This window comes from Plectrocnemia conspersa, unplaced genomic scaffold, assembly GCF_051122295.1.
Source record: "Plectrocnemia conspersa isolate PC_06_02 unplaced genomic scaffold, ASM5112229v1 ptg000001l, whole genome shotgun sequence".
NCBI lineage: Eukaryota > Metazoa > Arthropoda > Insecta > Trichoptera > Polycentropodidae > Plectrocnemia > Plectrocnemia conspersa.
In genome coordinates this window covers 20,128,801-20,154,355 of record NW_028277165.1, presented here as the reverse complement: position 1 = coordinate 20,154,355, position 25,555 = coordinate 20,128,801, and the positions used below count along the sequence as shown (strand labels likewise).

Genomic DNA, 25,555 nt, shown 5'->3' with positions numbered 1-25,555 from the left:
TAACAGCACGTCTTTATTCAAATTCACGAGACGTCCGCCTGTTATTTTGATAACGCTTATAAAAATATTATCACTGCGCGTTCAATCTAACTTTAAAATGGCGTAAAAGTTAAGGTGAAAAATAATTAAAATACTGTGTTTTTAAAAAATAAAATTAAAAATCTAAATATATTCATTTTTGTAGCAAATTACCCTTTTAAATTTCATCTTAGGAAAATAAAACAGTATATAAAATATACTCGTCAAAAGATCGCTCGTATCTCGATGCTTGTCATATGTTGCCATGTCGATGACAGAGTCGTTACAGTAGAATTAAATAATACAAGAATAAAAGACGCTATTTGACGACGCATCGACAATGAAAATACCGTTAAAATAATGATGCACCGCATAAGTGCTGCTAGACACTGAACTTATTTTCGTTGTTTAACTGTATTGATCTCCAACCTTTTTTTCAGATCAATACGGTTGAACAAGTTTAAATTTTGGTGTCTGTCATAAAATGCAAACCCAATGGTCATAACATTTGGCCAGTTTTAGAATTAGTAAAAGTCAAAGTTGCACCAGATATTCCCCATTGTTTGTTTGAGTTGAGAACGTACTAAAATAATGAAATGCCTAATAATCTTTAACATATTTAAACAAACTTAAAAACTGTTTTGTACATTTTTAACATGCATATAATATTTAAAGGGTGTGTAACATATTTGGGGGGGGGGGTGAAAAGAGGCCGCCTGCCACGGAAATTTTTGACATGTTGCAGACATGCATTAAGTCATAGATTCTTAGGAAGTTCAGTTTTTGTATTTGATAATTGTATGAGAAGGGGGGGAGCAAAGTCAAGGATCGCCCCGGGCAGCACAGAACCTAGCTACATTACTGGACAACATATTATATATTGCTACTCAATTTTCCGCTACTCGATTATGCGGCAATTTTGCTTAATAATATATTCAGAGAGGTGGAAACGTGCCTCAACAGAAAATATTATTTTCTTTGTAAAATCAGCATCAACTTCCTGCTACTTTAATACCTAATGTGTGTAAGTTATTCGTTTTCAATGGTAGCTGGGCTTCAGTTCTTGTGTTATCTAAATTTTATACTAGTATAGGTGCAAGACAAGATGCAAACTGCAGCAAAGGGAGTCATAAGAATAGTCTAAAAGCTGCAAATGCTCAGCTAAACTTTCACTTATTGTGAATTGTTCGCTTAGTAGGACAATGAAATTAACAATAATTTTCCCATCAATTTTAATCGTCAGAGTTCGTAGAGAATTGTTATTTCTGTTCAACAGTTAAGCGATCCATTTCGTAAATGTGTTGTTACAAATTCACATTTGAAACTTCGAACACGCGTGATTATTGACAGTTGCTTGTTTTACAGTGCTGCCAACATAAAAAACTCGAATTGGATCCCTCTTTATATGCGAATGAACGGTGAACGAGGCACCACAAGCCTTCCCGTCGTGGTTCACTAAAATAATGTAGTAATGCCCTCCTCCGCCATTACGTCAATGAAACCTGAGTGCCGCCAAGTTTTGGCCATAATGAATGAATAAATTAATATATAAACAGGCCCCCCACTGTTTTAAAATAAATAACGTAGTTTTGGGCTATTATGTATTTAAAATATAAATAAAATTAATATCTTTATTAAAAATAAAAATATTTAAGCGAAAAAAATATATTTGCCCCTAAATATATAAATAATGGTTATGTATATATTTTAATTGTCATTTTCATGGTTTTAAAATTAAAATATTTTAGAACCACATATTTTAAAGATAAATAATAAAAACTTACGATTTGGCCTTAAATAAATAAATTATAGTTAATTAGTAAAATTAATGTGATATTTTTTTTAATTTGATAATAATAATATATTTTATTTAAAGAAGTCTTGATTAATTTATAATATTTGTTTTACAATGTTATTTTTCATCAATTTTATATTTTTATTTTATAGCATGCATGTTTTTTTTTTTGACAAATTGAGACCATCTGAGGCGAAGGTCCGGCGCGTTTACGCTTTCCCGTGGAGAAGTGCGCGACCGAAACGGTGGGTGTGCAACGTTTCCGAGGGGCGTAGCCGTCGCGGGGTGCGCGCCTCGCGTCGAAGCGGCGCCGAGGGCGTAGGCTCCGCTGTGCGACCACCTGCCGCCACCTGACACATCTATTTACGTTGACAGCCTTCGGCGGCCGCTGCTATAGTTCCCAGTTGACGTTCGGCTTTCAGCCTCGCTAGTGTCGCGCTTTGTGTCCCTTGCGCTTCCTTCTCGTTCTCGCTCCCTCGCAGTGCCTGCGCCGTCGTCTCCCCGGCTGCACGTTCTGGAGCCCTGTGCCCGCGATCTTTCCCCTTCACCGATTCGTATTTAAAAACGCCACCAAACGTCAACTTTGTTAGATCTTTCCTACATGTAATTCATCATTTTGACATAATACGCCAACTTTCCAGGATAACTTTCTAATTTTATCGATGTGTCAGTTCTCGCTATCTTAATTATACCATCGACCATACTCGTCGAGGTTAAGTCATAGTTGTTTTTAAAATTCTGTTGCAGCGATCTTCGAATGTATTGATTACGAATATTTATTATATACATATAACATAGACGATGATCGATGCGGCGGTGATAAGGCATAAACATCGTCTGAGGATATTGATGAAATAGTGAAGGAGTATGCCAGAGAATGGCACTGGTGGAAAACAACAGATATATAGTGCAGGTACGTGTAATTTTTGCCGTTTCACTCGCCATATCTACTTTATCAGGAAGTGAATCACGAAAGGAAATTGATATGCTTTTTTGACTGATAACAAAATTACATTTATTTTTATTTATTTAGGTATTCGTCGGTGCCCTTTCTGCGCAATATGAAGCTCTCTCGGTGGAAGCTTCGAAGCAAACGAGCTCCGAAGAGATTGTCTGCTGCATTGCGGACAAACTCAACCTCGCCGACACGTCAGGCGGTACATACGAACTCGCTGAGGTAATTCTATCACTGTTGTATCATTACAATTTTAGTCTAAATAAAGGTTACCATATTTCTGAAGCTTCAGGACGATTATTTGGCTGGCGATAGTCATTGCATTTTTTTCTATGTAAATAAAAGGCGATTATTTCATAGAAAACAAAAATTTATTGGTCAGTCTTTCGACTGCCCGATTGATTTCGCACTCAAAACGTTTTTGAGTAGCTTTTAAATGGCTATGGTAAATGTGGCAGTACTTGAAAGACACCTTTATGATTTAAAAGTTCTGGACGCATTGCATCGTTCAATTTGCCCAGTCGATGACAGTAAACGCTCGAATCAATTATTCAGTTCTTTGGAAGCAGCTCAAAAAACACAATTTCTTTTATATCCCACCAAGCGACAGTATAATCGTATTTTATTGAATATCTGATTTTGAAGTTCTCTGTGTTTATATGTTTCGTTGAGTTCATGTGCTACCATGTTGTTTTAAATTGTTACAATGCTCGTTATTCCGATACTGGCCCTTCATACTCATCACATAACTATAAAATTATGAGCTTGCACAGCGTTTTTTATGTTGGAAGTTAAGTATGACAAAAGTGCTTATTTTGATTTCCATTTTCAACTTGTTGCCAAACAAACAATTTTTAACCAAACCGTACACTTTTTTTCAAGAGCAATTATGACCTTTCTGCCGTTGAGTGACATAATAAACATTTATTTTAATATGAAATTAGCTGTATTCTACAACATCTAATGCCGTATATAAATGAAAACGGCAGTGACTGTTACTAACCTTATATATGAGTGGTCACCGAACTCATTATATCAGGTTGTTCCATAAGTCTGCATTTTTTAAGATGCAGATTTAATGAGTTAAAAATTAAAACGTGTAATACTTTTACTAAATTATATATTTTTCTACAATTATTCTCCATGTGTTAATCAATTTTTTTTATATCTGATTCAAAAAATTGTGTTTTTGAAAGCAATAAAATCTTTAATGTCGTTTTTTAGTTCCCAACAAAATCCATTAATTTTTTGTATAATCTTCTTGGATACATAAGGGCGAGTGCTTTCTTGGTGTAAAATTATCCTTTAATTTATAAGGGAAGGTCTTTTTTATGGTCTGAGTCGCTTTTAAACGAATTAGCTGAGCACACTACGTGTCTGTCGTAATTGTCTTCCTATAATCCAATAACTCAATACATTATGCACTTCATATCCCACCAAATGCACAACAATTGGGGTGTAAATCCTGTTCTTAGAGTTGGAATTGGAGATTGATTGCCATCCAACTGCTGCCTTTTACATCACGTTTTAAGTAAAGGATTTACTTCTCATCCTCAGTAACAATTTGACTCAAAAATAAATCTTTCTATTCTAGAATCATTAACCCTTCAGGCTCGTATGCCTAAAACAGATTTTCAGTCCCAGGGACGTCATGTTTTTTTTTAATGGAGATAAAGATAAAATTCATATTAATATTTGAGGTTTTTCAAAAAATTGTCTACTTTATGGCGCTCTTGTTCTTCAACATTAGTTTTACTCGATGTACAATATCTGAATCTGAATCGCGATCTTTTGATGATTCTAATAGTGGTCTTTTCGAATAAGATGCCATTTCGAAGATGCCATACATATATATAAAAATCCGAAAAAAAAATAATACTTAAAATACCCTAATAAACATCTTTCTTTATAGGACTTGAATGTGTCAAAAACTCAAATTCTTTGTGTATGCCGACAAGTTGGGGTCGTAGTTTTGAAAAAACCGATAAATTGAACATTTTTTCGAATAAAATTTTTTTTACATCTAAAGCTTGAATCCATTTTTTATAGTCTTCAAGTTATTTGAACGAAACTCTTGTTCTTATAAGTAAATGATAAAACAGGACACTATTTTCTTCTGTCCATATGTGTGGGATTTTTAATGGGCGTGCAGTGCACGTTATATGTGCTTGACGGATTTTTTATGCGCGTGCGGTGAACGTCATACGTCCCTGTAGGTGGTTTTGATCCGCGTGCGGTGCACGTCATACAGGCCTGAAGGGTTAATTATTGGCATATTGAGATTCGCTGTGCAAGGTTTTCCTCAGATAATTTATGAGGCACCCATATTCTACAAATTATCACCTTTCCTAACTTTTTAAATATCTGTGAACTGATATAGGCTACACATTGCGCTATTGTTCTACCTTCTGTATCGTTTATCTCGGACCTGCTTTGATGGCAGCCTTAATATTCTCACAAACAAACCGCCCTCACGTAGAATTCAATGTAAAAATTTTCAGAACGAAATTTTTAGAACCACATTTGACACTTTCTAAATTTAATGGCATCCTTGCCCACTGCATTACAGATGTTTTTAACTGCTATTGTCGAATTGTGACCGAGTTGAAACTCGTAAAGCATAATATAGCTTAACTGAGATTATTTTGTATCCACTGCCATTATTGATTTTGGGTTGAAAATATAGAAACCAAAAATATACCATTGCTAAATAGCATCATTGATATGACTACTGTTAACAAACACTGAAAGAATAGTGAAATTATCGTGAATTTATAAAAAGTTACATATTTTTGCAAATGTAAGAGAAAAACCACTTGACACACGGATACTACTAACTACCAATCTTAATGTTTCATGTATTGCCCAGTGACAAAGCCAAGATTTTGAGATTGCGGGGCTAAATTCAAAATTTGAAAATCCCATTTCAAATAAAAAACGTAAAAAATAAAAATTTTAGGATTTTTTTCTTTTGAAAAGAAATGTTGATTTTTTTAGTCAGAAAAAATTATTTACAAAAAAATACAATATTTATTCCGAAAGAAAATATCCATTGTTATTTATGATATTTTGCTACAATTTTGAATAATTTTTCGATGTCTCTTTTGTAAAATTCTTGCAGTTTTGATTTAAAAAATTAATCTAGATGTTTTCAGACATCATCTGTTGAATTAAAATTTTCTTTTCGAAGCGAATATTCTATAGACCGGAATAAATGATAATCCGACAGGAGAATAATACGGATGTGGTGAAACGTCTTTGATCCAATTCCTTTATTTTGTCCTGTGTAATTTTCGCTGCGTGCGGTCTTGCATTGCCGTGTTGTAAGTTGCGCCGTTGATTATTGACTAGGACTGATCGTTTTTTTTTAATAATTCAATACAATATAGTTCAGCTGTAATGGTCTGACCAGTTTTTTAATAATTCATAATGAATATTATCAGAAATATCCACCAGACACAAAAAAAACCGTTTTTAATGTCAAAGATGGGTGAGATGTTGAAACTGGCGTTTGGCCTGGAGAATGTCATTCTTTTTTTTATGTGGATTGCTATAAAGAATCCATTTTTCGTCTCCAATAACAAATTGTTTCAGAAATTGGTTTCATACATGCTTAACAGTGAAGAACAAATTGTCACATGTTGATCCAAAGCCGACCGTGATAGACTGCGGAACCCAAACTCCTTGCATATGTTTTTTTATTGCGCTTTTTCAAATGCTCTTTTACCATCGCCCAGGGGCAGCCAATCTTTTCTGATAATTCATTGATGGTTTTGCGTGGATTTGATTCTACCAGTAAACAAACGGTCTAAAAAAACAACACAAAAAAAAACATTTCTTTTCGCTTTACCTAATATATATGAGGTGTCCTAGATACTAAGAGTGAATTTAACAAGGTCTCATTTTTTTAAATACTATACAATATTATTCCTCAAATCTCTGAAAGTACCATAATAATTAAGTCGATTTTAAAATATAAAGTCAGAATAGCATAGTCCGTAAGGTGCTAGATTGATAATCTACAGTTGTGGGATCGATTTCTCCAGCAGTCTATCTATAAAAATACTATAAATAGTTCATAATTAATAAGATATGTCGCTGATTCCCAGATCTCAGTTCTAAGTATGGTATGTCACAATACTTACACGTAATAGTTGATTATTATCCCATCGTAACGCATATGGTTAGCGTCTAATATTTTGTTTTAAAAATCTTGCATTGTGGATAAACTGCCAGGTTTGGAAATTTGACTGAACTTTAAAAGGTCAAGGTCCGAGGGCCTTATTAATTTGTGTAATGGACCTTAACATTGGCAATAAAAACCTATATCATTTCATGTTACATACTAAGCTTTGTGGAAACCTTACATTTAACCTGTTAACTGTCAATCTAAAACTTTATTTCGGTGCGGTTGGGGTGGGTATACTCGTGTAAAATAAAAAAATACCATTTACTATAAAAATTCCAAATTTCAGTAAGAAACAATACAAATGTCATGTAATATTATATTCTCTTTATATTACCAATAAAACTACTATGTACTTTTTAAAAAAAATGAGATTTATAAAACTAAATTCTGCAGTTAACTGGCTAAGAAAAAGAGTTAAGACATATTGTACAATTTTGTTATAGATTCTGAAAAACAAAATTCTCTTGCTTTCTCTTAAAACTAAAAATACCTTTCACTATATTTTCTCCCAACAAGTTACTAGTTACTATATAAAGCGATAATATTTGTGGACTATTTTTAAATTCAGCTTATTTTAATTAATTTTATTACAAACACGTATTGCCTACAGTTGTCGAACATTTAGTAGTAATGCTTTCGTTTATTATGTTGATTGGTAGTCTAATTTTAGTTTACACTGACGAAGTGTCAATGGAAGGCATCAAGAACACAAATAATTGCATAGGTGAAATGTTTAATATGATAGTCTAATTAGAGATGCTATAAATCTGGGATGCAAAGTGGTTCAGATACAGGTTGAAAATAAATGCTTTTTATGGTGTCACATCTGTTTCCAGATATTGCCGACTACTTCGTCGATTGATCTTATGTGTTCTTCCACATTTATATATTTAATTCTGTCTAGCCAAAACCCAATATGTCAAAATGAATTAATTAAAATATTTACCATTTTTGTGTTAGTTAATTAGTTGCAAGATATATTTACATTTTTATAAGAATACTGATTGTGTTTTATTTTAGGTTGTTGGCGATGTCGTCGGAGGAGAATGCAAAGAAAGGAGACTCGGTGCCTCCGAGTCTCCTGTCGCTGTCATGCTTTTATGGCCACACTCCACCTCTGGTCAATATTATAGGTAATGAAATCTTTAAAAAAAACTCACTTGAATCATTATAATAATTTATTTAATATTTCAGGTTTTACCTTAGGGAAAAAATGACAATGGATGTTTTGTGGATGAAAAACTTCTCGATGGATCCGCAACTCATCAAAGATTATTTTCAACGATTTTTATATCAGCCAAAAGACAGGGAATACCCCGACTTGTGCCAATTGCCCGATCTCAACGAACAGACTTTGCTCGATAATCTGAAAGCGCGTTTCTCGGCCGGTTACATTTACACATACGTTGGTTCAATTCTAATAGCGGTCAACCCATTTAAATTTCACCCGATATACAATCCTAAATATGTAAAGTTATACCAAAATAAGAGGATAGGATCAAGCTTGCCGCCGCACATATTTGCCGTCGCTGACACTGCGTACCATTGCATGCTCAGGGAGAGAAACAACCAATGCATCGTGATAAGCGGGGAGAGCGGATCCGGTAAAACGGAAAGCACTAATTTTTTACTTCACCATTTAACGGCCCTGAGCCAGAAAGGATCGCACGGTAGCGGAGTCGAACAAACGATATTAAGTGCCGGACCTGTTTTAGAGGCTTTCGGCAATGCCAAAACAGCACATAATAATAATTCGAGTCGCTTCGGAAAGTTTATACAAGTCAACTATAAAGAGAATGGCATGGTTCACGGTGCAGTTGTACAGAAATATCTCCTCGAAAAATCGAGAATATGCAGTCAAGGTCAAAACGAAAGAAATTACCATGTGTTTTATTATTTATTGGCTGGAGCGTCAGATCAAGAAAGACAACAGTTGCATTTGTTAGTTCCTGAGAAATATCATTATTTATCTAGAAGCGCGTGTAAAGTTGTTAATAATGTGAACGAGAAGCACGAGTTTTCAAGACTGAAGCAATCAATGGAGATGGTCGGATTTATGCCCGATAAGCAGAGAAGACTTTTTGGCGTATTATCAGCTGTGCTATTATTAGGTATTGATAGTACTATAATATTTAACTGTTACAAATTCGGAATACTATAAAATTCACATTATTTAATATTTTAGGCAACGTTGGATTTCAACCAAGAAAGTCATACCACCATGACGAAGCAGTTGGCGTTAAGAATCCTGAAGTTGTGGGTTTGATATCAGAGTTATTGCGAGTAAAGCAAGAGACACTGATGGCTGCTCTCACTGCCAAAAGAGCTAGGGCATCTGGAGAAACTTTAATAATTAATTACAGGTAAATTACTCCCAAGCCTGATTTATATATACAAAAATTTAACTTTTGTGATTTTTATGATATTGAAGGTTACCGGAAGCAATAGCTGCTAGAGATGCGATGGCAAAGTGTTTATATGGTGCTTTGTTCGACTGGATTGTAATGCAAGTAAATCATGCATTATTATCTAAAAAAGATACTTTACGCGAACATCAGGGACATAGTATAGGTAATATATACTTTTTTTAATTCTTGGTATATAATTGAATGTTTTTATATCATGCTATTTTTTAGGTGTTCTCGATATATTCGGTTTTGAAGACTTTGGTCCTTTTAACAGTTTTGAACAGCTTTGCATAAACTATGCCAATGAACATTTACAGTATTATTTTAATCAACATGTGTTTAAGTACGAACAAGAGGAGTATAGACGGGAAGGTATCCGCTGGACAGACATTGGATTTTTGGATAACACTGGTTGCCTCCAACTCATCGAAGGAAAACCCGGAGGATTACTGTGCATTCTAGACGATCAGTGCAAGTAAGATTATTATAATATATAAAAACACTCGGTATGTTGAACATCGCTTAAAATCGTATCCTTATTCAGTTTTCCTGGAGCTACTAACGAAACTTTGCTGCAAAAATTCAACACGGTCAATAAGGATAACTTATTTTACGAAAAGCCGCCGAGGATGGAACCTGCCTTCATTGTGAAACATTACGCTGGACGTGTGAAGTATCAGGTATTTAATTCTAGTATTTCAAACATTATTAATAATGATGAACCAGTTAAAACGTATTCGCTTGTATGCTTTTTTTAGGTGACTGAAATGCGTGAGAAGAATTTGGATCTTATGAGACAAGACATTGTCGGCGTTTTAAAGAATTCTTCGCTCGCATTTGTGAGAGAGCTCGTCGGTGCCGATCCGGTTGCTGTATTTCGGTGGGCGATAGTTAGAGCGTTCTTCAGGTACTTAAATGATCTTAATATAGTAATACAGATCCTTTTTAATGTGTTGTAATATAATGATTTCTTTATTTTCAGAGGGTATTTCGCATTCCACGAAGCCGGACGAAAGCATCGACTTAGCAGGGCTGACGGAACTAACAGAGTAGCACGAACATCATTACACACACCGAATGATATGCTGATTAGGTATTGTTTTCTTTATTTCGATGAACTTAAATCGGCTTTATAAAATGTAGTGTATCACTTACATACGTCAGTGGATTTTTTGCCCAGACTCACACTGAACTAAGTGATACGATTTTAAATGTTATAAAATATTTTATACAGGATATATACTTCTTTAAATCAGATATTTATATATATATAATGGTCAGATTTGTTTCAAATTGCATACAAGATAATGTTTCACTGTAAATATATAAATGTATTTGTGATATTATACGATTCAAAATGCTTACCTAACCAATATGGCCTTCCTGTAGTCACCTGGTCACAGTATCTGCAATCAACTTAGCGATCAATCGCATAGCGTAAGTTCAAAACTATCACGCTGTTATCCTGCCATTTTTAACTCTTTATTTTAATTTTTAGCCGTGAGCACGTTAGATGTAATACAGCCGCTTTGATCCTGATTGTATATTATTTTTTTATGCTCTAATTGTTATAGTAGAGAATGCTATGTACCCCAAAAAACTGCTGTCTGCTTATTTATAAGTTTATATTTGCTTTTAAAGTTTACTGTAATTATTTTCTTTACATTTTTGTTATTTTTTTTGTATTTGCACTTGATCAGCATGAGAAAGCAAACGTCAAAGTTTGATCACCAATTAAAAAACTCGCCTATAATGTGCAAGGAGAATGTTACGCCGCCGCGACTGGAGGCCGAGAAAGGCCCTCGAAGGACAACATGGTCAACTTACACGGCTAACAAAAATCTAAGAGCAGCTCAGAATAAACTTGGTGGTAGCGTGCAAGAGGACAGACTCGACCGAGTGCTGTTCCCTGACGAACAGGAAGTCATGCATCGGGCGAATCAGATTGTGATGTATGTTGTCATTTTCATCTCTTTACTGGTGTCGGTCAGATTTACTAATTGATCATATTGATGTAAACTGTGGCGGAGGTGATGGATTTTAATACATATAATATTAAATTATAGTCTATTTATTTTCAAGAGTCAGTGCGCAAGAACATTGTTTAACGCGTAATCATAGCATGCTTTTAAATTTCTGCCCTGTGATTGGTCGTTCGCCGTAAGATCAATCGTTTCATTGAGAACGACCAATCACAAGGCAGAAATTTAAGAGAACATTTTGATTACGCGTTAAACAATGTTCTTGCGCACTGACTCTTGAAAATAAATAGACTATAGTAAGGATTGAAAGTTATAAAACAAACTAAAAGATTTAATAAGTTTTAATGTTTTTACTATATTAAGATTAATTTCATTTTTATTTTATTAAATGTTAATCTTAAATCACAAAATGTATTTATCAACAGCTTCAATTTATAATAACATAAATATAACAAATTAATTGTGCTACTTATCTATATATCTATCTATATAATTCCGTTGTAAGGTACATACAATTGCAAGACATGAACTTGGGATGCATCATAGTTTACAGTTCCTGATCTCGTAAAGATTGTAAATATTAAGGTTTTCTTCAGAAATCAAAATAGTTCAATTCGATGTTGCAATGGCGTATGTGTCCAATAAATAATGTTCTCATTGGAAAATAGTATTAAATAACAAAAATAAGATAGATAAAGGTTGTCAATTTTTTTAAATTTCCCTTCGATATGATTCTGAGTGTGCGCTCTTGCAAAATAATTTTGTTCAATAAAACAAATTTACATATTTCTTGGATGTATATATAGTAATCTTTTTTCAATAATCCTAAATGCCAAATGCCAGCATACAACTATCACCATCCTTGGATTGTCCATATTTCTGTGAAAAATATTTCTTAGTAAATATCATAGATTAATGCTCTAAAGCCGCTAGTATTTTTATACATTTGTGTGAAAATAAGTAGTAAATCTTAGATTTTTTAATGAAATAAATATTGTATTTAGCATTTGGTATTCCTTAAATTTATCATATATTTTAATTTTATTCCTTCCAATTGTTGTTTAAATAATTTAAAAATTATATATTTAAAATAGATCAATATACATCGTTACTATATTTTTTTTATAATATATCTTGTTTAGTAGTTGTATTTTTTATATGATATTCTTAGTTTTCTATTGGTGTTTGTGCATTCGTATGAATTTCATAGTGAAATTTACAGAATAAATAATAATACATTAGTATTGATAATAGAGCATGTATTACATGTTATCTAGTTTCAGTAGAATTTTAATTGTTTATTTTGTGTCTTAAAGAATTGAAAATTATATAATTTGTAAAATATTTCTGTTATTTTTAATTTATTTATTCTGTAAAATTTTATTTATCTCTTATATTTTCTTTTTAGTGTATTATTAAGGTTGAATAACTTAAATTACAGGAAAAACAAATCATTCCGTCCGCGTGATCGAGGAAAGAAGGGTTTAAAAAACTTGCAAAGCGTCAAAACGTTGGCTGGAAGAACGGGCGCTGGAGGCACAGCCGGTACCGGAAGCAGTTCTTCAGGTGGTAGCAAAGCGAGAAAGCAACCGTTTACAGTGACGGCGCAATTCCAGCATTCACTCCACTCCCTCATGGACACTTTGAACCAAGCGAACCCATTTTTCATCAGGTAAATTATTTTTGTATTGATGTTTATAATTATCTAAACAATAATATGTTACAATCTATTTGACTCACAGATGTATCAAATCAAATGGTGAAAAAATTTCAAACAAATTCGACGACGAAACCGTTCAGAGGCAACTTCGATACACCGGTATGCTGGAAACAGTCAGGATCAGACAAGCGGGCTATAACGTGAGACTGACGTACGAAGAGTTCATTCAGTTGTATAGAATTTTGTTACCAAAGGGACTGTTGAGTTCTCAGAATGACGTGAGGCACTTTTTAGCGACGTTAAATCTGAATAGAGATAATTATCAACTAGGTAATGTTGTTATTATTTATTTTATTCGAATTAACATTTTATAACATTAATTTATTTATTACAGGTGGTACTAAGATATTCATGCGAGAATCCGAACAGACTAAACTAGATTTTAGGTTACATCAACAAATTATGGCTTCCATAATCACCATCCAACGATGGTGTAGGGCTATTTTAGAGCGAAGGAGATTTTTAAACATCAGAAAGGCAACTGTTACGTTGCAAAGTTACTGCAGGTAAGTGTCTCAATATGGATTTTTATTTAAAGCATTTCAAATTTAGTTATACATTCATGTTATAAAATTGCAGGGATTGGTTAACCACACGGTATTCGAATGCTACGAAAATACAATCGTTTTGGAAAGGAGCACGTGTTAGAAGATGGTTTATAAAACTCAAATCAAGCATCATAATGATACAAGCTTACTCCCGGGGCTATCTTGTAAGAGACAAAATAAAAACGTTGAAAAAGTCACTACACCATCACACAGATATTAATGTGAGCTTAAATTTTGCAACATTATTGCATTGATTTATTTTGTTCCGTGTTTTAATTTTATGTTATTACATTTTAGATTGATAAGAAATCGCCTTACTCGGATATAGAAAAAATAGATATATTTAGCAATAAAAGAGTCAACAGTGAACTTTCTGAAACTATCAACCAAATGTATGTATTGTTATAGATTTGCTTTTGTCTATTCTTTTTATTATATTGATTTAAATATATATTTTTAATTTCAGTATACTCCAAGAATGCCAAAAGAATGACATTGAAATTAGTAGGACTTTAAGACCTACTCAATCTTTGCCAAGTCCTAGATTAGTCCTAAAGTATGTATTGAATATATTTATTTAAAATATACATGTTATGATATTGTAATTAACGTTTTTCTGCATAAAAAATATAGCCCCACAAAAGATATATCTAATGAAGTATTTGACATAAATAACTATCCAATGCAGACGTATTCCAAAAGAAAAGTTACGAAGACGCAAAACACTGCAGAATTAGCAAGTCTCGCAGAGAACAAGTAATAACATATTTTGTTATAATTTTTTCTATATACATATGTGTATATTTATTTTATTTAATATTTTATTTTTTAGACCTAAAAACTTAGAGGAGTTTCCTGAATGGAATATAGATTTTATCAAATGCCCGCCACCACGTAGTCAAAAAGAAACTCCTAATAGATACGTTGTAACATCTTCAAAGATCACTCCTGAAGATATGGCCAATGAATTGACGTGGCTTCAAATAGATCAATACAATTTAACGTCGAACAGCTTCCTCGCTCCAAATGTAAATTATGTTTATCAAATATTTATATTATGTAACATTTTTTTCTAAATATATAATTATATGTTGTGATTATAATTTTTCAGTTGTCTTCCATTAACGCCCAGAGGCCAGTTGGCGGTGTACTATCAAACATGCAAGATCACCTTAGATCTCAATCGACACAAAACATTAGAACTTCTGATCATACGACTTGGTCTAATGCACCAGATATACCAAAAAAGAGAGAGAAAGATGCGGATAGTAGTCGAATTGTAGAAGCCACTAATCCCTTAGTAGATTGCACTCTACTGAAAACAAACGAGCAAGTTAAGCGAAAAGACAGAGAAGAACTTTTAAATCCAGACGATATTCAAATGTCTACGGAAATATCGCCGACGCTCAGCAGAAAACGTGCATCACCTCAATTGTACCATAGAAGCTTATCGACCACAGTTTTAGAGCCGACTAACGGCCGAAATTTAGTTAGTTTTCCTCCAGTGAGAAGAGATCCAAGAATACACGACAGTTCTACTAAAAGAGATCAAAGACATCCTGGTCCACAAAGTAAGAATCAAAATTCAAAGTATTATTGGTAAATCAACTAGTCTTTTATAAATATTTTTTACATTTTTAGCTGCTAGTGCTGCAAAACAAGTGTTTGATAATCCAGCTGAATTGAGTTACTCCAAAAATCAATTAAAAACCAGTGGATCTGTGCCTGAACCTCCTGCACGAAATGCACGAAGGCTTCGTCGCGAAGGTGCAGAAGAAACTGATTCTAATGCTGGAAAATCGATAAGAGGAACTTCAGATCAAACCGTCGGAATTAAACGACCTCGAGCTACTTTATCACTGGATACCGGACCAGAACTTAGGCGTCGTAACTCAGATCCCACATCGATAGCTCTACAAGTGGCATCTCCTGCTTCGCTTCAACAGATCCCGCCACCGTACGACGAGAGTGAAGAATTTATAGGCTGTACTGCAAATGGCGTATTTAAAATAGCTGGCCATAGGTATTGATCAAATTCAAGTGTCAAGAAGAATATTTTATGAGATTTTTTTTAATGTTTTATGTTAATTTTAGATTTCGTAAATGGGTCCGTTTCAGTAAAGATGACAAATGTGTGTATTGTTTAATGCCACTGGATGAGTTTGTTTCACCGGGACAAAAATGTTTAGACTGTAAACAGTTATATCACACAAAATGTATTCAAAATAAAGGTGTTTGCAAGATGCCCTGTAAAGGCAATACCCAAGTGGGCTCTGCAGTTAACAGAAAATACAGAAAAACACCCAGAAGTTCAAACCAAGCACCATCGTCTTCTAGTAAAAATTCCGTTCAATCTAAATTCAGTCTTACTGGAACGTCTGAGTTTACAGATAGAACCGATAAAATCATATCTGATGCTAATGAACTTCAGCTAATGCAAAATTTCATCACTAAGAAAATTTATAAAATGGAAACAGAAGATAGTAAACAATCAGAAGTAAGGAATATATGTATATATTTTTTTATTTTATAAAATTTGTCTTAAACGTATTGTTTTCCTAAAAGGTTGATAGGTTATTCAAGCATGCTTTGATCGAATTCAAAGACAACCTTGTGGCAACGTACAGTGTAGTTAATAAGCAAGGTTCAGCGCTGAAATACAAAGATCTTATTGCTAATTTTCTGCATGTGATGGAGACAGTTTGTCATAAAGAGGGTGGACAGGGTGAAACTTTCCCGGTTACCATGGGCGTTAACGCTTTTCGGGGATTCATGGATGAATTTATGAATTCAAGGCAAGAGGTTGAAAAGACAAGTAAGACAAAAAGGAAGAAAGACAAGAAACGAAAGGTAATAGATAAATAATTACATAGAAATTGAATTCATATTTTGATGTATTTAATGGATTTCTTACAGTTGGACGATCCAATTGTATTTGCCGGACATACGTTTATATTATCCATGATAAACATACCCACCGAGTGTGAAATTTGCAAAACGTTCTTCATGTGGCCAATTGAGCGTTCTTTGATATGTCAAACGTGTAAATTAGCATCGCATAAAAAATGCTATATGAGGGTATATGATTTTAAAAAGAATTTTGAAATAAAATTATTGTATTGTGTGTTAAATATTTTAATTATTTTAAGGTGGTGACACACTGTCGCAAGGATAACTCTATGCTCGTTCTTCAAAGTGGCGGTGGAAACATTTTCGGTGTTCCTCTTTATAAATTGTCAACGGAAGATGGAAAAGTTCCTTTCGTTGTCGATAGATTGATTACTACTATAGAGTTATACGGTCTTTATACAGAGGGAATTTATCGAAAAAGTGGAGTTAGTTCAAAGGTGCACTATTTTATTATAATATGAATTTATATCATTGTATTTATAATATTATGCATTATCATAATTATATATTTTTCAGGTCAAAGAATTAAAAATTCTGTTAGATGAATCACCAGATGATACTGTTATTCTGCTTGAAAAATATCCAGTTCATGTTTTGACATCAGTTCTTAAGTCATTTTTCCGTGAAATGCCAGAACCGTTGTTAACGTTTGACTATTATGATGATTTTATATTAGCAGCTAGTTTAACAGATTCACAGGTATGGGAGTGCTAATTTTGTTATTTTATATTTTACTTTGTTAATGTACATACTACTACACTACAAAAACAAAAAATATTCTTTGAATTGAATTATATGTTTCTACCGAGATGAGAAGTATCTCTTGTATATATTTATAAACATATAGATTTTTATATAATAAATAAAGTTATAAACATGTATATTTATACAGTAGACTAACATACAATGTGAGTTCCTACAATGCAAATTTCTGCATTGCACTAAAAATATTGCGAAAAATTTTTTATGTAACGCGATTCTCATACAATATGCCATGTAATAAAATGCAGGAATTCCTAATTTACTTAGTACATGTTAAGAAAAAATTACACATTAAAATCATTTCGTGGTGCACGGTATTATCAAATATCTTACAAGCTGCTACCTTTCATAAGCAACAACACATTATGAATGTAACACAATTCAATAAAGCTATCTTCTTGTTTTAATTTGCTCTATGTGCTTTTCAATCATTTTACTATTTTAATAGGCAAAACATAGAAAACAAAATTTTACATGACTAGTCATCCCAAACACAATCTCATTCATCACGTAACATATTAATCACGTTGTATGGGAGTACTGAATATCATACATATATAGACCTTATGTAAATTTAACTATTAAAATTTTAGGACCGGGTGGCAACACTATTTGGTATTTTGAAAAAATTACCAAAACCAAACTTTGATCTTATGGAAAGGTTAATTTTCCACTTGGCGAGGGTAGCCCTGCATGAAGATGCCAACAGAATGGGTGCCGGTGCTTTGGCAATTGTTTTTGCACCATGCATACTCAGAACTAGTAAACTATTACCAGCGCAAGTTAGTTTACACCATATTGCAAATCAGACAATGTGTGTTGAAACCATTTTAACCGAGAGGCTCAGAACGGTATGTATAATTAATATGTGTGTATTTATTATACAATTGATACTTAATTAATCATATTTATTTTTATCTTAGGTGAAAATAACACTCGCAGATATCGCAACATTAGACACAGCTTGCCACACAGCAACGCATCGGTTGTCATCATTGCGATGCTCAAAAGTTTTCACACCGGAAGAATTAGCCATTCCGTCCGGTTCAATATCGGCGGCTTCGTCAGGAAATACGCCTCCTCCTCCTGAGAATGAAGAAGAAGCCATATTAGTGGGACATATACAAGAGATTAAAAAGGAGAAAGCGATATTGACAAGTGCATTACCGTCATTGACGCGTGCAACGTCTGACGATGATTTGTTATCGACTGACTTAGACGGTGAATGTGGTAGTTTGGACGATCTTAGTCAAACTCCGGGTAAGGGTACTTTATCCAACACGGGAGCGAGAATCCATCGAGCAACGCTCCACAGGCAGATATCGTCGGACGATCCAATCATGGTGTAAATGTATGTTTGATACGGCAATATGTATTTATATATTTACATTGATATTTCAATGTGTGCAGTTGAAATTTAATGCTAGTATATGGATGTAAACTGTAATTATGATAGAAATCCGTAAATAATGATGTATTTAATGAACGTATTATTATTTTATACAGAGTTTTAATTTGATGTGTAGAATAATATACTATGTATATGCTTTCGATAAATTGGTAAGGTTAATGATAATTTAATCGTATTTCAATCGATTTTTCATATTGAAGATATTATAAACATATACGCGAAGGTGTCAGAAATATATTTTTATTTTATTTTACGAATATCTTATTGAATCTCATTATTGTAAGATATACGTTATATTATTATAAGACAATTTTATTTTACTATAAACGTTATTAGTGAGACAAAAAAGGATGAAAATAGAGCATCGAATTATTGTTCCATTATTTTTTATAACTTCTTTTCACTGAGTATTTGAATATTTTTATGATAATAAAATATATTTTCTATAGAAAATAATATATATTTTTATGTATTATATCTGCATTTTACTAAATCTATTTGCATTTTTTATAAGAAGACAATCATATTGTTTTAAGCATTTTTTATTTACGTTATATTGTGATAAATTATAAAAGCTGAGTAATTTCTCATGTGCCTGGCTAATTTTATTTTGATCATTGTGTTTGGTTTCAGTAAAATAGTTCTAACCACAAAAAAATATACAACTTTTCCAATTTTATATTTTTTGTAGTTTTGTGACCAATATACACCTTATAAATACATAATATTATGTAAATTTAACATTCCTTTTTGTGCCCTCATTCTCTACCAAATTACTTAATTATAAATTTCTTATGACTATACATATACAAAAAGTAACTATCTTTGTATTATTATTATTGTAATATAAAATTTTTCTATATGATACTCATTGATTCTCTGTTGTAGTATTAATGCTTCACGAGGTTGAATGTGAACTATTTTTAATAATAAATATCTTGAAATTCCATTTTTCTAATATCGCACATGAACATGTGACTTAGGTATAAAATCTATTATTGTTATAAAAAAATCTTGTGTATTATATGTAATTGTTCATGTTTCGTTTAATCGTTGGATTACATATCAGTGTTGATTTGCACTATACTTATAAAAAATTCTTATAACGATTAATAATAATGATAATAAATTTATATATAAAATTTCAATTGAAAGAAAATATACTATACGCATATATTGTATAATTAATATATTTTATTTGAGCAAAAAATATATGTATATGTACATGTTATGGTGGCGTTGTGATGTAGTATTGTATTCGACAAACACGGTGATTGCCATTTATAAGGTCTTCATCTTTGTTGCTAGTTTTCAAACAAATTTTATTATAATCATATATATTTAAAAAGAAAAACTGGATATAATTATCTTAAATTATTACTGCAAATGTAATTAGCAGATATATTTTTATAAGATTAATTGATACATATATATATGAAGAGAAAAAAAGAAATTCTTTAAGACTTAATGTACGAGTATCATCATTATTTTCTAAATACGTTTCTTATGTACTTGTTAGGTATGTAATATTGTCGCCTTATTCAATTCGTACGTTACTTACTCACAGACGTATGAATTAATCCTGAAATGTTTACGTTGATTGGACTTCCAGGTTTTATATATTGCTTAAAATTAATAAAATTACCTTGTCAATATGTGATTGTTAAACGTATAAATATTTATTAATCAGTGCTTATTATTTTAATTCCATAAGTTTAATATACTATGTATTGTATATGTTTATATGTTAAGAAAAATGGTGAATACTTTACGACGTGTGTATGTTATTGAAAAATAACAATCATTTTCTTTTAATTTTTGCTCATTTTGATATTTATTAGATCAAATAATATGTTAATGTAAAAAACATTTCTCTTAATTGTAACCGATTTATCTATCTATGGTTATAAATTATTTTATATATATATTTTATTATAAATATTTTGAAAGTTAGATAAAGTGAGAATCGTTTGATTGGTAAGAAATGTACAGTGAAAGCTACATTTGAAATGAGCTTGTATACTATAAGATTTGTCCATTCATGTTTAGTAAAAAATATGATTATATGAAGGAAAAAAATAATAAATAAATATATGTATACATTACGAAAAACTAATGCAATCTAATTTATGTATGTAATAACTTAATATTGTCATGATGTTGTATTCTATACTATTATTTTTAATAAAATTTTATTTTACGCTTAAGAGTATATTATGTAAATATAATAATTATTATTTTTATGTTAATTTTTCCGATACATGTTTCCATTTATACTGTATTTATAATATGTAAATTTATCATACATATGCGTTAATATTATACTATATAATGTATTTTTTTCGCATACGTCTTTCCGAAACGAATATTTTGCATTTATTATTATTTGGCGGTGGCCATATATGTATTTTAAACGAATGTGATGTGTTTAATTGTATGTTATGCACAAATCCTAGACATTGGCAATGATATGAAATGTTTATTTCAGCCAAATCACGCATTTTTTACAGTTGTCATTATTTATACATGTGAATAGTATGTAATTTATATCCATATTATGTTCATAACTCATCTGATTGCCTATAAAAGCGATAAAGATATATTAATGAAAGATCTGATTTTTTAACAATAATCAAAATTTCATTTTTAGTAATTACGTATATATTGGATGTTGTTGATTTCTGTTTCATATAGATAAAATAAGATATACATATATACCCGTTATGTACCTATAGCATTTGTAGAGATCCTACACTGTGATAACGATTACAGAATAATTGAAAAGCTTAAAAAGAATATTTTAATACATTTTAATAATCGTAATCGATAATCATTACACGCGTACATTTCAATGTTAATATTTTTTAGTCTTTATTGTTTATCTTTGGTGTCATCGTAAACGTACTGATTGAATAATTGTGATCTTTTTATTGTGTTTAATTTATATGTCACTAACAAATTGACACATTCTAGTGTGCGCCTTCTAGCATCGGTATTATTGCGTGTGCAAATCTACTGCTGAAAGTTAGACGTTCAAATCTTTTGTTTATATGAAGAATTATAAGCTAATATATTACACATATAAAAATATTATATATAGGCTAAATATTAACCAAAACATCCATTGCAAATAGTAATTTTCAATAAAAAAATATTTAAAAAAAAATTTTTGTTTTGTAATTTAGTCCTTAACATCAAAATACTCCTTCATGTAATAAAAACAATTTAATATAGTAAAATATGTTTATTGAAAACAATTATTTAATATAAAACCATAATTATTTATAATTTTATAGTCAGCTTCAAAATAATGGATTGTCAATTCCAACTTGCCACGGTAGGGTTCCGATTGGACATGTTTCCCAGCTGCAATTCCCAGTGTGCTTTCTCCAGCTGTTCAGATTATCGGATAATACGCACAAATCTGAAGGTTCGACCATTGCCACGTCACTGCAGGTGTTTTTGAAATCGTCCAAAGTATGAATCGTTTCAGTCGTTAAATTTCTATAGCTAAATTCGTTATTGATAATTCTTAAAAGCATCATCATTTGTAGTTCATTTTCTATGTTTATTTTCGGTTGAGATAAACTAATCAGTTCTTTGGCATATATTATGGAATACGGGTTGTATTGTTTTAATACATTTTCTATAAAGTTTATATTGCTAATATCGTGAGGTACAGGTTTTAAAAGATTGAATACTAATCCATACTCTAGATTTGGGTGTTTTTTAATCAAAACTGAATATAACGCTTCTTGAGCGTTTTTACGGAAGACATTTTCTTTATAATTAGTGCTCATGTCCCTGAAAAAAAAATAAAAAAAATTAATGCATATCATTAGTGATATTGAATAATACAAACTTACTATGCAATTAATGAAAAAGTTTATTTTGTATATTTTGAATAATATTAGTTCAATTGAATGTGCTTTTATTATTATCTTTAAAAAGTGGAGGATGTGAAGCATAAATTGCTGGACAAATTAGAATTACAAAATCTTTAATGGCTAGACAATTATATGAAGAAACTGTTGAGAAAGTGGTAAGTAGAACTGAAATCCGTTTGGTGTAATAATTACTTTCCATAGAAATATGGAGTAGAAGCATAGATATGAAAAAGAAAAGGAACATATAAGATGTATTGTGTTAAAGACAGATGTTGCATGGGCAATATTTACAAGGCTTACTGATGAATCGATCCTTCAAGATTATGGATGAAAATGATTGCATGTCCAGAGAAAATCGAAGAAAATCTCGAGAAATTTAATTAATATATTCGAAGCTATGAGGTTGATTTTCTACAAGACTAATAGACTAAATAAAGGAATTAATAAATTCCTCCTTAAATGCTGAAATCCATACGGTCCAAGACCAAATGTATGGAGACGTATTGTTTGCCAAATTACAGACAGATCAGGAAGAGAGAGCCTTCGAATAAACTCAGCAGATACCCGCTTGAAGCACACTTTATTTGTTTCTGAAAAAGTATAAAGGCTTTGTCAAACAGAGAGCAAAGCGAAGGCGTGGCGAAAGAGAACCGAAGCGTGAGCAATGCGAAGACGTCACACTAGACGCGTGGACATAGCGAAGCGAAGGCGCGGCGAAAGCGTGACGATATTTTATTTTTTACTTTTATTTTTTAAAAAATAAGAAAATTGGCAAAGGATATGGGTACACAACATAAATAAAACCCGGGAAGACTATGGAGAGTATCATAGGCTCCATTATTGAATCTTATGAAGACCGATTTTACACATATTTTCGTATGTCTAACGAATAGTTTGTAAACAATCGCTTCGCGTCTCGCGTTCGCTGTCTATCTGTCGTCTTCCATACAGTCATATAATACTACTATCGCGCTCACGCTTCGCTTCGCCATGGGTTTGTCAAGGCGTTAGGTTTGCTGCGAAAACGCCTCGGAACGCTTCGCGTTTGCTTTCTGTGTGACGAGACTCGAAGGACTCGGTGTATTTCAAAATAAAAACGCCTCACCACACCTTCGCTTCGCTCTCTGGTTGACAAAGCCTTAAATACTACTTGAACGTCATCAGGTATTCCTGAAATTGATAATGCCAGTACTAAATAGGCGAAGCACAAAGTTCGCGATCCAATTCCAAACAATAGTTTTATTGGATTTAATCAACAAACGTGGATTGATTTTTGGAACGAGTGATTGTGAGATGTGAAAGAAACAGTTTATTTGAAATTAGAAGATAAGACTATTAAAGTAAAAATACTTACAATGTTTTTACAGAGTTGCACTTATTCAATCCACCGAATATTTCTTTCAACCAGTATGCTGCTTTTTCCTTACGCGATTTTGTTTCTTTATCATTTACTAGTAAATTAATCAAACGATTTATGAGCGCAGGTAATATATCAAACGTATGCATTACATTCAGTAACGGTTGCCACAAAATGAACCAACTTGCCGGTAAGATAACGTTAGATTTAATCTTTTTGTTTACTATATCGCTCAAAAACAAAGAATCAGGCTCAACCATTATTTTTGCAAACATGTCTCCATGAATTTTGACATTTTTGAGATTGTTCAACTGACTTACTAAAATATCTATTATTCTTGTAAGAATATGCTTAATAGGCATTTCTTTATTAAATTGTTGATCCATAGTATATTTGAGGTCGTCGATAAGATTGTTTCTTAGCTCTTCGTCTGGTATTTTGGAAATTGTATCTAATTTAAACGATGGATAAAGGCACATTGCCAATAAATTATGAATATTCAACAGCTTCGAAACACTCTCTTCTAAGTTGTCCAAGTATGAAGCAGTGGAAAAATTCATAAGCTTTTGATTTTGAGGTTCCCAATACGCGTTTAGAAGCCATTCTAACGCTTTATGAGTAGCGCTTCTCATCGCATTCAACGATGGCAATTCATGACCGTGAGCAGCTTCGTGTCTCAGATTTACGATCCACTGTGGAATCTCTAAGTGTGCCGCCGCTTTCAACAACGTAAAACGCTTAGACTGAGCTTCATCTAATGTGTGATTGACAAATCTCATTATGACAGAAGAGTACATCAATCTCAGCAACCTGTCGGACGTGCACACATCGTTCACGTCGCTCGGACATTGCAAATCGACTTCGACGAGACCCAATGTCGATTCTATAGCTGACGGTAAGTACGGGTTGCGCGATTTCCAAACGAGAAGAATCTCCAAAGCTTTCTTTTTATGCTCGTCGTTACTTTCCGGGCCAAAGATCAACAAGAATACTCTCTTCCATTCTTCCGTAGAATACCAATGGACGGAGACATACTCGTCGGCCAGTTTAAACATTTTCGGTTTCATGTTTTACAATCGTGTTTACCGGCGAAACGTGACAGACCACGTGCTGTCACTTTTTAACGACAACCTTAACAACTCTAATTTTGACCAATAAAATAAATAATATAATTTAAAGATCGTATTTTTCGGGTCAGTATTTTAACATGGTTTTGGTCAGAATTTATATTGCATGAGTCAGAATTTATATTAAACGCGCCAACGGTGAATCAACAGCTCTTGTCAACACCAACTATTACACCTTCGCTACGACACCACTACGGTGGATGATAATCAAAATGTAACATTCTAAAATAAAATAAAATTCATTTTTAACATAGTTTTAATTTATTAATAATTACAAATTTATATAGGAAAGGGGACGTCTAGTTACCGCTCGCGCCGACTTTCACTGTAGAATCAAACAACCTAACCTTTTTTTTTAATGATATTGTATTGATTTGTATTGTTTCGGTATATCTTGGACATTGTCCAGCATCATCTAATCTATGACTAACAGTTCAAAAAGCGAAGACGCATATGTGAGTACCACATTTAAAATGAGATAATAAA

The 25,555-nt window shown here is 32.4% G+C and overlaps 2 protein-coding genes and 1 long non-coding RNA gene across 4 annotated transcripts; 1 reads left to right on the top strand and 2 right to left on the bottom strand.

The window, feature by feature from the left end:
- The first annotated feature begins 1,984 nt into the window (after positions 1-1,984).
- On the top strand, positions 1,985-19,046 carry LOC148239144 (unconventional myosin-IXb-like). 2 transcript variants are annotated; one of them, XM_088199722.1, is made up of 29 exons: positions 1,985-2,058; positions 2,561-2,726; positions 2,847-2,990; positions 7,978-8,090; positions 8,152-9,068; positions 9,143-9,320; positions 9,389-9,528; positions 9,594-9,840; positions 9,910-10,045; positions 10,124-10,272; positions 10,348-10,458; positions 11,066-11,317; positions 12,789-13,019; positions 13,090-13,337; positions 13,402-13,573; positions 13,647-13,836; positions 13,913-14,007; positions 14,082-14,171; positions 14,249-14,371; positions 14,448-14,643; positions 14,727-15,186; positions 15,257-15,638; positions 15,710-16,112; positions 16,181-16,465; positions 16,532-16,693; positions 16,765-16,962; positions 17,042-17,224; positions 17,881-18,138; positions 18,211-19,046. In XM_088199722.1, exons 2-29 carry the CDS (start codon positions 2,691-2,693, stop codon positions 18,634-18,636), a joined length of 6,525 nt encoding a protein of 2,174 aa, XP_088055848.1. In that variant the 5' UTR covers positions 1,985-2,058; positions 2,561-2,690; the 3' UTR covers positions 18,637-19,046. The 2 variants fall into 2 exon arrangements, with proteins under 2 accessions (XP_088055848.1, XP_088055856.1); XM_088199730.1 differs by having other exon boundaries at positions 1,985-2,479.
- On the bottom strand, positions 1,993-6,600 carry LOC148239145 (uncharacterized). Its single transcript, XR_015811619.1, has 2 exons — positions 3,241-6,600; positions 1,993-3,158 (listed from the first exon to the last, which is right to left on the bottom strand). It is a non-coding gene; the product is annotated as an uncharacterized LOC148239145 (long non-coding RNA).
- A 2,883-nt stretch (positions 19,047-21,929) lies between the features above and the next one.
- On the bottom strand, positions 21,930-25,073 carry LOC148239143 (uncharacterized). The gene is made up of 2 exons (XM_088199711.1): positions 23,940-25,073; positions 21,930-22,502 (listed from the first exon to the last, which is right to left on the bottom strand). Exons 1-2 carry the CDS (start codon positions 25,007-25,009, stop codon positions 22,001-22,003), a joined length of 1,572 nt encoding a protein of 523 aa, XP_088055837.1. The 5' UTR covers positions 25,010-25,073; the 3' UTR covers positions 21,930-22,000.
- Positions 25,074-25,555: the final 482 nt, after the last annotated feature.